This window comes from Lissotriton vulgaris, chromosome 6 (assembly GCF_964263255.1).
Source record: "Lissotriton vulgaris chromosome 6, aLisVul1.2, whole genome shotgun sequence".
Lineage (NCBI taxonomy): Eukaryota > Metazoa > Chordata > Amphibia > Caudata > Salamandridae > Lissotriton > Lissotriton vulgaris.
The window spans coordinates 1,798,879,376-1,798,892,584 of NC_141694.1; the positions used below are offsets into that span (position 1 = coordinate 1,798,879,376).

Consider the following 13,209-nt stretch of genomic DNA (forward strand, 5'->3'; position numbering starts at 1 on the left):
AATGTTACCAACCTCAGGCACCGTAGAAAAAATGACCTGGACAGCCACCACAGCTGGCAATATTGTATCCAAGGCGTCACTTCTGAAGAGAAATGCCAGCTCCGTCAGAAGCGGGAAATAGCGGCCGCCCGTGAGGGAATCGAGCGTCACAGGAGCCTGACAGAGAAGACATTCAGCTGTTGGCAGAATTCGCCGAAAATGCCTTCAAACACCTCCCTGCATGTTCCGCCGCAGAAGAATGCTGTTTCTTCACTAAGGGGCAGTCAGGAAACGGAGGAAATAATCCGACGGGACACACTCGCCTCGGAGCTCAAGCGCGACACGCCATGCTGCAGCGGCGCGCAAGCCACGCCCCAGACTCCAATACATTTTTAAAGAATTGGGTAGGCTACAGTTTTTCTTCAGTATCAGGGATGGCACAGAGGGGTGTGAGTATCCTTATAGGAAAACATGTTAGGTTTGTAATTGAAGGGTCACACTCAGATCTGAGTGGTAGATGGGTAATTGTCTATGGGAAAATAAATCAGGTAAATATAATACTCACCACAATATATACGCACCAGTTATAGACGACCCACTGCCGATTTTGCAACTGAAATAAGGGTATACCAGGCCAAATAATATGGGGGGGGGGAGGGTGATTTTGATTGTTTACAAAATCTTACAATTGACTCAACTAAAAAAGATCAGCGCCAAAATAAACCGCAAGTAGCCATTGCCCTACAAAGTTGAAAAGTGAGCAAGGGGTTCACGTCTGAGCATACCCTGCTAACTTATGGCGAACAAAGCGGAACAAAAGGAGGTGGTGATGGCAGTTCGGTCTGGACTGTTCTCATGAGGCACAGGGTCAGACTGATTTGCATATGGCCATGTCTGAACTGGGGTGGCAGAGTGGGCTAAAGAACGGTGATGGATTAAACGCAGATCTGTTGACTGGGTGTGAGTGTTTGATTGGTTCAGATGCTCCGTCCCTCACCACCCCCTTTTGTACCGCTTTGTTCGCCATAAGTTGGCAGGGTATGCTCAGACGTGAGTCCCTTGCTCACTTTGCCACTGGATTCAAGAAAGCCTGGCTGAAGACGCTGGAATGCCAGAAACCGGTCCTAGGAAGCTTGTTTCCGGTCCAGGGAAGGCATGGCTTGGCAGTTCGGGCTGGACTGTTCCCATGAGGCACAGGGTCAGACTGATTTGCATATGGGCATGTCTGAACTGGGGTGACAGAGTGGTCTAAAGAACGGTGATGGATTAAACCTAGATCTGTTGACTGGGTGTGAGTGTTTGATTGGTTCAGATGCTCCGTCCTCACCACCCCCTTTTGTACCGCCACAGTACAGCGATGAGCAGGGGGCGGGGCTCTTACAGAATGGATGGAAGTAGGTATTAATACACAACGAGATCTATACGGAGAGGGCACATTACGGCTGTACCTCACTATCACAGTTGAAGACGGGGTTTCCCCTGGCTAATATCTGACTTCTGAATCATGCCTCTAGGGTGGCTACGAAGCGGCATTGGTGGGGGGACATTGCGCAGGAGCCTCCAACACATCTCCTCCTGCAATATGTGCATGTGATGGGCACGGACCGCTACGTGGTGAAGGGGTTTGTGGAATCGATCAGGGAGCACACTCTAGTAAACTTAACACCGTTGCGAGTTAAATGGGAGGCAGATCGGGAAGGCCATATTCGGAGAAGGAATGGTCAATGGTACTAGAGAGTCCCAGACAGGTCCTCAGGAATGCTGGTTTCAGATTAACTCAGTTTTACATTGTCCATAGGGCTTATCTCTCGCCAGACAAAATCAATAGATATTTTCATAGGCACGATGCGTGCTGGGCTGTGGGCTGGCCCTGCCCTGATATGCGTACATACTGGGAGGTGATACTTGGGGAACTGGCCACTAGCACAGACAGGGAGGTGCCACATACCTGGGAGGCTTGCATCACTGGAGTGTTTCCATGAAACAAAAAGTACAAACCGTCCACTAGATTTCTGGATTTGGGTTTCACTGTGGCCAAACGCCTAATTACATGCAGGTGGAAGGCGGAGGAGCCCCCGTCAATGAAGGCTTGGTTTTTATCTATGCTGAATTGAGCGAAAGCAAAGGCGGTTTCCTTGGTACGGGAGGATAAGTTGGGACTGCGTAAATTCCCCATTGCAGTGGCATGGAATGCAATGCTGTACGCTGCAGGGACGGTTTACTCCGGATGACCATTTGGATGTTTCTACTCTGGACTAATAATGTGTCAAGCAATCCTAGACTCTGACCCGAGCTGTGATATGATTTGCTGATAGCATCCGTTATTCCCCACACTGTAAAGCAATTCTCATTGTAGTCAGGGCGAGCACCCCTAAGATAGTTGACAGGGTTCTGTCTAATACTGCTTGGGATCTGTGACTTCCTGCCTACCTTAATTTGGCTCCTGTTTCCCTTCCTCTCCTCCTGTCCCGTCAGTGTTCTTACGTTCAGTGTTTTTCATAAGCTGGTTTGATCATATACACAGACTGATGTGATTTGGCAGAGTAAAGCCATAAGAGCCGTACATATGTAGTTGAAATGTGATTATATAGTTGAACTTTATCGTATCACAATAAGATTAAAAAGTGCTGTTGATGGAGGGAGGAGTTGCTGTGATTGCTGGGGTGTGCCACCTGTTACCTGTTGCACCTACTGATACTGACATAACCGTGCCATTGAGCGGCTGATTTATAAGTTATTTCTTGACTACCTATCTACTGGTGCTGTTGGATAATGTTTATGATGGAATATTGTATCTGTTCTTGTTTTATACATAAAACTTTAATAAACAGATCAAACAAAAAAACAAGTCAGTATTCCAGCGCCATGCTGGGACAGAGCGGGTGGGGTTTTAACCAGGAAATTCAAATAATGAGAATCATGGACTTCATTAAGAATAAAGGGGTTGATTAAGAATACATTTTTGAATGAATAATGTATTTTATGATAAAGTTTTCACTGATGACAGTTGCCAATAGAAAATTAAATGTTTAATGTTATAAATCCAGACTCAAGTCCACTATGGTGATGGAGAATGCATCAATGCTCGTGAGAGTGTATAACTAATGATAAATGGCGAATCGAATCAGGTGTTTGGGTGAGATGCCCCAAACTCGGGGTGACCTAGTTAAAACGTTATTCATTGGGGAGCCGGCTATATCTCAGTTTTGGTTCAAATCGTGGTAGGTATGCGTTCGTTCCATTTTCTCTAGATATGAGTTGTAAAGGCTTTTAGTACACATGAGACATTCCTCCGCCAAGGTCAATATAATTTCATCAAGTATTGAAAAAGGGGCGAGGTAGGGGTTGGTGTGTTAGTGTGAGGTCTCAGCAGGGGGTTTTACCCCATATAATGATGGAGAAAGCTACAGGGACGGGGGGAGGGCCTTCATGTGGAATTTCAGGAACGTATCTCAAGCCATCATATATCATTGTTGACACCGGTCACAAGTGTGGACAACAGGAAAATCCATCTATGTTCTTTACGGAACTGGTTGGCCTTGGTTATATTAGAGTGTGCTTCCAACACTGCCTAACGTAGGTCATCAGGGTAATGGCGAACCTCTAGGTAGAGTGTTCTCATGTTGGTGGAGGTTCTTTTGATGCGTATACCACTGAGATGTTCCATGATCCTTGTTTTAAATGTTCGGGTGGTCATTCATATGTAGCGTATACCACTGAGATGTTCCATGATCCTTGTTTTAAATGTTCGGGTGGTCATTCATATGTAGCGTATACCACTGAGATGTTCCATGATCCTTGTTTTAAATGTTCGGGTGGTCATTCCTATGTAGCGTACACCACTGAGATGTTCCATGATCATTGTTTTAAATGTTCGGGTGGTCATTCATATGTAGCGTATACCACTGAGATGTTCCATGATCCTTGTTTTAAATGTTCGGGTGGTCATTCCTATGTAGCGTACACCACTGAGATGTTCCATGATCATTGTTTTAAATGTTCGGGTGGTCATTCCTATATAGCGCTTGCTAGAGGGACGGGTGATCATGTTTATGCAGTTTTTAGAATTGCAATTTGTCTGAGCCCTTTGTGTCCATACCAGTGGGCTATAGTTGAATAGTTTTTGAGGGCTCAGTCAGGTTACATACAACACAGGAACCACAGGGATTGTGTCCTGTCACATGGGGGAGACCCCTTAGAGGTTGTTGTGTGGATTTTTTCGCGATTCGTGGTCTTGTGTGCACAATAGTATCCTATATATTGTAGGTTCAATTAAAGGCAAACCCAGGGTGGGGGTTTATGAATCAAATTTTTTTTTACATTTACATTACTTTAAAAAAAATAGGAATTGTAAAAAAAAAACTGAAGAAAAATAAACCGGGTAGCAATAGTCTTTAAAATGAGGGGAAGGAAGACAGCAGGAAAACAACACCCTCGGGGAGTCAGGGGTGAAGTAAAGAAGGAGGAGAGAGGGACAGGGAATAGAAGGAGGAAGGGAAGGTTTACAGGGTGAGGAAGAGTCATCGCCAGAGAAAAGTAATAAAAAGAAAAGGAAATGAGGAAAAACATATTTTACTAAAAAAAAAAAGCATTCAGTAGGATGGTTTCGGCAGCCTGCTGTGAGCGATTCTAGATGAAAAATATGTGGGAAATATTCAATATGACGAATTTCTTCAAGTAGTTTTTCGAAATAAACACACACAACTCTTAGCAGCATCACATCCTTACCACTTCCAAAGATTACTTCCTCTGCAAGCTCACTGGCGGATTTCTTCTTTTTCTGCAGCTGAGAAAGAGGACCGACATTGTCCATAAACCAGAGATCAGGGGGTGCCCAAGGCAAGCCCAATTGTTGTTCATAAATAATTCGATCAAGTTCCAGAGCTTTTCGCACCAATCCTTTTATTTCCTCCTCATTCATGAGCCATAGAGCACGAAATTTATATGGCTCTGCCGATCCAAAATGCCTAGAAAGGTACAATCAATATGGTTCATTCAGCGGTCACAAATTCATCAAATAAAGTATTAGCCATTGAATCTAATGAAAAGATTAAAGTGCTCATTTATATGAAAAAGAATGTAGGTTTGTAGTGAATTTAATTTTCTATACAAAATCACATGCCTCTAATCGTATAGCTGGTGACGTTGCTACATCACAACAAGGAATACCTCAAGGTCACAACCCGGTGTCGCAATCCTTCCATGCAACTCAACAATGTTCTTGCTGAATAATATGTGGTGCTGAAGTGAACTTTGCGTTTTCTGCATAAGTCCTCCCATGGCATTTTATATATTTGTATAATAATGTATCTGAGTGAAGATTTTTCATTTATAAACTTGTGCTTTATTTAGTATTGATTACATATGTATAAGACATAATGTCTGCATTATTACAGGTTGATGCTCCATCAGTTATTAATATAAATGTATTAATGTGAATTATAATGTGTAGTATTAGTGAATGTGCAATAGAATAAGTACATTTTTTGCGTTTTACACCATTCATCACAAGGTCTGTTCTTTTGAAAATAATCGAGAAAGTGCCTGTCATGGACATATATTAGGCAGAGAAGTATTTTAGGCTTCCTGCAAGCTTCACCGAGCAGTGCTACAAAAATCTCCACCATAAACCACCGGCTCCTCACAGCCAGGTCCATATCACTTCAGGAATGCCCTATCTGAGACAGACTGCAACCTTCTCCAAGTACAGAAGCTAACTCACAACAATTCTGTTGTTCAGCTGTGGTATATAAGCTAGAGACCATCTAAAACAAATTCAGTTTTGGTGCTAAAGGAGTTTAGGTAGGAGCCTGGAAGGGATGGGCAAGTTACCAAAGACTGATATCATCATTGGATGCAATGAATTGCTAAAATGATACCTTAGTTTAGCACTACATTGTAATATTTTGTGTATTGATCACTTTCATTGCCACTGTTGTGTTTACTTTTATAGATACATCTATTTATACAATCTGATCTAGATTAGGGCATTGCTCTTGAAAGAGTATTTGAAATACATAGTGTGGTTTTCTTGTGTTTGTATATCCTTGGTCAAAAAGTTTCAGAAGTCACTAATACAACAGATAATCCTGTAGTTTCACATGACTGATTATTGCCCAGATCACCCAATCCATAAGTAATGTCTCGGTGGTGTGGGGGTTACAGTCAGCCAAATTCCCTGGCTTGAGTTGGTAAATTGGCTCAGCCTGCACTTAGCCCAAGGGAGTAGAGTTTTTCAACATCCTGCCATATTTTTCTAAATTTGCAAAAACATAACAGTGCTTGGAGGAACCCTCTGGCTAAAGCTTTTTTTTAGGTTTGAAAAATAGAATTTTTATTTGAAATTATTATGCAATTATGATACAAAAAGAAACAAAATGTTGATTGAGCATGTAGTCACAGATGTGAAATACATAACACCATCAAGAAGAAGCGTATTAATTATATAACCCTATAAGAACATTCTATTAAAAGATCTAAAGGGCATAAAACAAATAAAACAAATTAATAAAGAACAATTCATGGAGGCTCAGGCACTTCTTCAGTTCGAGGATTGTGTACTAGTAATGCATGGGCAGATTTATAAAAAAAATAGTTATGGGTAGCCATAAGAGATCTCTTTTAATAGAAAGTGCAACTGGATAGAAGTATGCTCTATCAAGTCGTTGGTTATAACAAACTCCATACCATCATGCTTGAAAAGACACTTGAGATGTATCCTTTCACGATTTTGTAATTTGTTGAAAAGCAACAGCCAGAAATAAATCTACTATATAAAAATCTTTGGACTGAGATTAACAAAGGTCGGAAGTACTACCTAGAGAAAAGTTAATAAAATGAAATGGGACTTGTGTATTAAAGACAGCATTTATCTGTTGCCAATGCCTTTTATTTCAGTGTTTAAAAAACCTGCAATAATAAAAGGCATTGTCATTTGCAATACCAGTAGGTCTAAGTGTCTAAAATGCAAGACTTATTGCATTGTAAATGATTGTTTAAATGACTGTCACAGCCCTACACTATGTTTACACATCCTCAATCCAACATAGCAGCCATTAGTCCTTTTGAGTCAAATCATGTTCTTCTCCTGTTCCAGGGAATAAAGGAATCAAAACTAATGCAACAAGGCTTACTTTATTCAGAGGGTTCTTTGCTCCTTCAGTATATTTTGCCTCAATTGTCCCTGGCTCTTCAGTTCTTTGATACTTCCAAGCCTGGTTTCACCATTCTTCCTTGAGCCATTTTCTTTATCATCATCATCTTGGACATCAGAAGCTTCCCAGTAGATTGTTACTGCCATTTTTTGTCCGCTGCTCTCCCCCATCCCACCCCCTCTCTTTGCGAACCTTCAAATTACAGGATAGTTGGGGTACAACTGCAGTCTGCTAACATCCACTTGTAAGGCTTCACATTGTTATGCCTCTCTTCGTTAATGCCACACCTATTGGTATTACCAATGCTTGATAAACCTTGCTTATGACTGCCTAGGATGCACTTGCAATGATGAGGACTTTTTGGGTGGAGCTGGTGTCTGGGTAAATGAACTGTGATATATTTTAAATAAATAACAAATTAAAACAATGACAGTGTCGCCTTACGGTATGTACGGGAGTAATACATATGGGGTTACCGGTGCTCCGTCCCTGCGCACATGATCTCTTGTGTTTTTAATTGTCTTGTAAAAGAATGCACATTTCCCATTGGACTTCCTGGTGTGATGCACAGCAGTAAAAATATATGCTTCTGCGCTTGTTCGGACGTCATGCCATGTGATCTATAAATATTGATTATTCTGTTGATGCAAGTCCGAATGAAGTGCAGCTGGAGGCAATATTCTCCTTCAAAAACATGTACTGAAGCATGCAGTGCTGCTGCCCTGAACTCAAATAAAATGTTCAACCTTGTCTACGGCCAGCATTTATTACACCAACATTCACAGTGACTGGATTCTGTCTCCTCGCATGAACGGAGCCACAGCCAGCGACTCACTCCTCGTGACGGTCTTACATTCTTCACTTCAGCTGGGTTCAGAACCTTCAATGCGTACAAACACGTATTTGTGTGTAAATAGAATAATTAAAAATGCTGCTCATTATCTCGGACATAGTTTAAAACAAGCTGTCACCATTGAGTGAATGAAAATAAAAAAGTGCTTACCGACTTGATGAAGGAGACAGTGTAACGCCGCAAGTAAACGATCCAGTCCTGATGGGCAGTCACAAAAGGAGACAGTGCAGTAACAAGGCGGGACTAAGAAGCCTCATTATCAATCGGAAACCAGCATTTATCATGGACGATGACACCAGCCAATGAAAAATATGGGTGGAGCTTCCACGGCACTGCCACATCTATGCCTTGCAGAGCAAGCAGCGCATGCGTTGCAACGCTAGGCTCGAACTAAAAAGGGTTCCAAACCATGTATAAATAATAAAGGAGAGAGAGGACAACCTTGTTGAATGCCTCTATAAAGAGGGAACAATGGAGACTTAAGGCAGTTGACTAAAATAGAGGACTTGGGAGAAGAGTATAACAGAGAAACATCGTTAATAAAGTTTGGACCAAAACCGAACCAGGAAAGCACAGAGAAAAAAAAGACCAACTGACTCTGTCAAATGCTTTTTCCGCATTCAAAGAAACAGCTTCTGAAGAAAAATTGTAAGATTTGACTTTACTAATAACATTAAAAAATAATTGAAAATTATCTGAAAGATGCTTACATTTAATAAACCCACATTGTTCTCTAACAATTAATTGCGGTAATAAATTATCCAAACGGAGAGCTAAAGAATTTGCTAAGATTTTATAGTCTAAGTCAATTAGAGAAGTTGGGCAATATTTTTTACACATTCTATGGTCCTTATTGCCCTTGGGAAGAAGACAGATCATCGCCTCTTGAAAAGAACCACCCGATACCTGAAATGATATAAAACAAAGAAAAAGTTGGTGTAATTTGGGCAAGAGAAGGGAAGAAAAATATGAAATATTCTGGAGCTTTGCCACGTTTAATGTAACCAATACCATTAGAGGTATCCTGTATTTGAATATCTTCTTCCAATATAGAAAAGTTCAATGTCATGATGTGAAGGCGAAGGAATGGATGATAAATAATGAAGAGGATCTTGCTGAACAGATTGAGATTCTGGGTTAAACAGGTCCTGATAACACTTTGTAAATTCCAAACGTCTATCTTCATTTTTATGTATACTCCGATTAGTGGAAGTTAAAATAGAATTCATTTCAGTACGTTCTTTTTTGATTTTAAGATAGTTGTCAAGAAGTTTCCCCACTTTATTCTGACCCCCATAATATTTTGCACTGGATTTGAGTAGATAAGAGTTAGCATTTTCTGTAGAAAGTGTATTAAATTCAAATTTAGCAGTCACAATATCATTTAAAATGTGCTTAGAATGAGAATTATAAAAAGAATGTTCTAGATGTTTGTTATGCAAGTTAAGTACTTTTAATTTATTGGAAGCTGATTTCCACTTCTGGGAAACAAAATTGATCATAAAATCTCTAAAAGCGGCTTTGAAAGCATCTCAAATAATCTGAGGACACAGTTCAGGAGATTCATTTTCTTTAATAAAAATGTGTTAGTAAATTGTTCAAAAGTGAGTGTAAACTGCAGATCTAACAGAAGAGAATTATTAAATCTCCACCGTCTAGTTCCCAAACTATGGTATGTTATGTTATGTTAAAATTATTTATAGAGCGCACTTTCACCAGGCGGTTTCATGGCGCTGTGAACCGGGGGCAGCAGATGAGTGAAAGGGGGGCATTGCGTTACTCATAAGTCTGACAAAACAACAGGGTTTTCAGAAGGGATCTGAAGTGGGTGTAAGATGTAGTTAACATATATTCCAGGGGGAGTGAGTTCCAGAAGTGGGGGGCAAGGAAAGAGAATCTAAGACCACTGTGTTTCTTACGTTTGAAGCTGGGCCAAGACCGGCCAATGCTTTGAACGTGATGCAGCCTAGTTTGATTTCGCAGCGTTTGGCCACCAGGAGCCAGTGAAGGCTCTTCAACAGGGGACGAACATGGTGGTAGTCTCGGTTGGTGAAAGATGAGCCTTGCGGCCTGGTTTTTTACCAGTTACAGACGGTGGAGCTGGTAGGCAGGAATGCCAACGTAGAGTGAGTTGGCATAGTCAATGCGGGAGATGACCAGGGCCAGAAGAGCGAGGGTTAGGACCTCTTTGGTTATGAATCTAGAGATCTTTCGAATTCTACTAAGGTGGAGGAAGCAAGATGACACAACTGCTCTAATCTGAGGCTTCATGGATAGGTCTTTGCGTATTATAACCCCTAGGCTTTTAGCGGATTCTGCAGGACAGGGAGGAGTGCCTAGGAGTGGGGGCCAGAAGTTAGAGTTCCATGGGTTAGAGGGGCCTCCAGTCAGGATCAGCTCAGTCTTGTTGGGTTGAGTTTGAATTGATTGGCCACCATCCAATCGCTAATGAGGCACATGGTGGACTGGAAGTTGTTGACTGAGTAGTCGGAGGAGTCAATGTCAAACACCAGCTGGATGTCATCTGCATAATTAAAGGAAGCGACCTTACTTTCCCGCAAGGACCAGATTTAGGGGAGTCAGGTACAGGTTAAAAAGAAGGGGAGAGAGGGAGGATCCCTGGGGGACACCACAGGTCAGCATAACTTTCTCAACAGAGAAGTTGGAAAGATAGACGGCCTGGTGTCGATTAATGAGAAAGGAGGAAATCCACCTTAGAGCCGACCCCTGAATGCCAGCGTCGCTGACACGGCCGATCAAGATGTTATGGTCGACCGTGTCATAGGCGGACGACAAATCCAGGAGTACCAGGGCCTGACTGATGTTACGGTCTGCCCCCCTCCTCAATTCATCCGTGACTGCGAGAATGACCAACTCGGTAGAATGTGCTGGCCTAAATCCTGCTTGTTGGGAGTCAAGGAACTGTGAATGTTCAATGAAATAGCTGAGGAAATTGGTGAAATGGGCTTCAAGCAGCTTGCTGAGGTAGGGGAGCAGTGAAATGGGGCGAAAATTACTCATCAGAGAAGGGTCAGCATTGGATTTTTTCAGGATGGGGATGACTTTAGCTATCTTAAAGGAGTCAGGGACAGAGCCTAATCTGAGAGAGTTGTTAAGGAGTGCTAGTGGGGGGTTAGGGCAGGTGGCAAAGACTTCTTGTAAGATGTGGGATGGGCAGCAGTCTATGGGGGAGCCTGGTCCCACCTTTATTAATAGAGCGATAAACTCATCCTTAGTAATTGGGGGTATTTGGTCCACCACCTGGGGATTCTTAAAAGTGGTAACAGAGGTAGTAGAGGATGTGGGGGAAGGGGTGCTGCTCTTAATTGTGGCAATCGTCTCTGTGAAGTATAGGTTAAGGGAATCACAGAGTGTTTGAGAGGGGATGGGCTTAACTGTTACTCTGTCCGGGTGTGACAGCTCCTCAACTATAGAGAATATATCTTTGGTCTTAGTAGCAGAATTTGCGATTTTCACGGAGAAATATGTAGTTTTGGCCTGGAGAATTGATTTTGTATAGTCTCCTAACAAAGTGATATACAAATCTTTTTTTCCTGGGGCGTAGTCTCGTCTCCAGCTACGCTCCGCCTACCTGAGTGTCAGTTTCTTATTTTTTAGTTCGTCCGAGAACCAGCGCTGGGCGCCATGGGGGTGCTTAAGTTTGGTCCTCCTGAAAGAGGCAACGATGTTGCTGGCTGATTCAAGCCAAAGTTTAATGCTGGTAGCCTGATTATCTAAGGAGTCCTGTTCGGTAGGAGACGAGGCGTTAAGTAAGGTGCAGAACTCATGGAGTTTGGGCCGACTCTAGTTTCTTGCCAAGTGATTCCCTGTGGGGGCCTGTTTTATGTGGGGGGCGCAGACCAGTGGGAATGTAATGATATGGTGGTCTGACCAAGGGCACGGAGAGATTAGTGGTTAGGTAATTTCCAGGTTGGAGGTCCACACTTGATAGAGGACATGTCCCTTGATGTGTTTAGCGGACTATATATGCTGAGTGCAATTCATGCTGGAGAGGAGGTCTGTGAAATCTGAGGAGCTGGTGCTCTCTTTAGCATCTGTGGGCCAATACTTAAAGTCAACAACAATCAGGATTTTGGCGTAGTTGATGACTAATTGGGACAGAATTTCGCCAAACAGTAGGGGAAAGCAGGGCATGTAATTAGGGGGGCGGTAGACAAAGGCGCAGATAAAAGGGGACTTGGAAGATTCGAATTTTAAAATGAGGATGTCAACTTAGGATATGCCAGTGATGTTTAAGGCTGTGAGCCTGAGTGAATGATGGATTATAGCAGCAACCCCACCTCCCGGCTTCCCCGAGGGCCTGTTGGCTTGGAGGATGTAGTAGCCTGAGGGCACTGCCGCGAGAATATCCGGTACTGACTCCGTAGTAAGCCAGGTTTCCGTTACCAGAAGTATGTCAGGTTTATCTGAGTCAAGTAGCTGGAAAATTTCTAGTTGGTGTTTTACCAGTGAGTGGGTGTTTAAGTAGCTGATTACCAGGTTGCTGTTAGTTTTGTCCAGGGACGGGGGGGTATGGGCCATGGTGGATCGGCGGGGTTGAGAAAGGGGTTATTTGCGGAGGATAGGACTAGGAGTTCAGGGAAAGCAGTCCTTGGGTTAAAGACCCCTAACGAATGCAGATGAGCTTGGGTGTCGGAGCTAAGAGGCCATTTATCATGGAGATGTGTCAGTTCGGTGTCCGTATGAGAAATGAAATGGGCATACTTGCCCCTTGCCCCAGTAGGCCATGGACGGGCGCAGACGGGCTTGCCTTTGGCGCGCCGGCAGAGCGCCCTCTGCGCGTGAGGAAAGGCATGTCAGCTTTATGGCGCTATGTGGAAGGAATTCGAAATCCAAGGTAACTGGTGACTGGTGCATGATCAGAAATCAATATGGTTCCTATATCAGAATTGATAACATGTTGAGCAAGAGCATTAGAAATAAACATATAATCTATCAGAGATTGGGAGAAATGGACAGGGGAGAAAGTGTACTCTTGTAGTGTTGGAGTGCACAGTCTCCATGCAGCCACAAGAGAGCATTGGGATAATGTTGATTTAACCTGGGAATGTATTTGTGAAGGTATAAATCTAGTTTTGGAGGGTCTGTCTATAATAGGGTCAACAGCCATGTTAAAATCACCACCAACAATCAAATAATCATCAGTATAAGTCATCGACTTAGACAATACTTCCGGCCAATAGGAACTATCCGAGGTAGTAG

The 13,209-nt window shown here is 42.8% G+C and overlaps 1 protein-coding gene across 1 annotated transcript in view; it reads right to left on the bottom strand.

Moving 5' to 3' along the window:
* The window catches only part of LOC147709519 (dynein regulatory complex protein 1-like), a 546,368-nt gene that overhangs the window by 210,271 nt on the left and 322,888 nt on the right, over nucleotides 1-13,209 (bottom strand). The window contains exon 10 of the mRNA XM_086926016.1: nucleotides 4,708-4,946. Within this exon, the coding sequence (XP_086782142.1) occupies nucleotides 4,708-4,946 (239 nt within the window). The remainder of the gene's footprint in view (nucleotides 1-4,707; nucleotides 4,947-13,209) is intronic.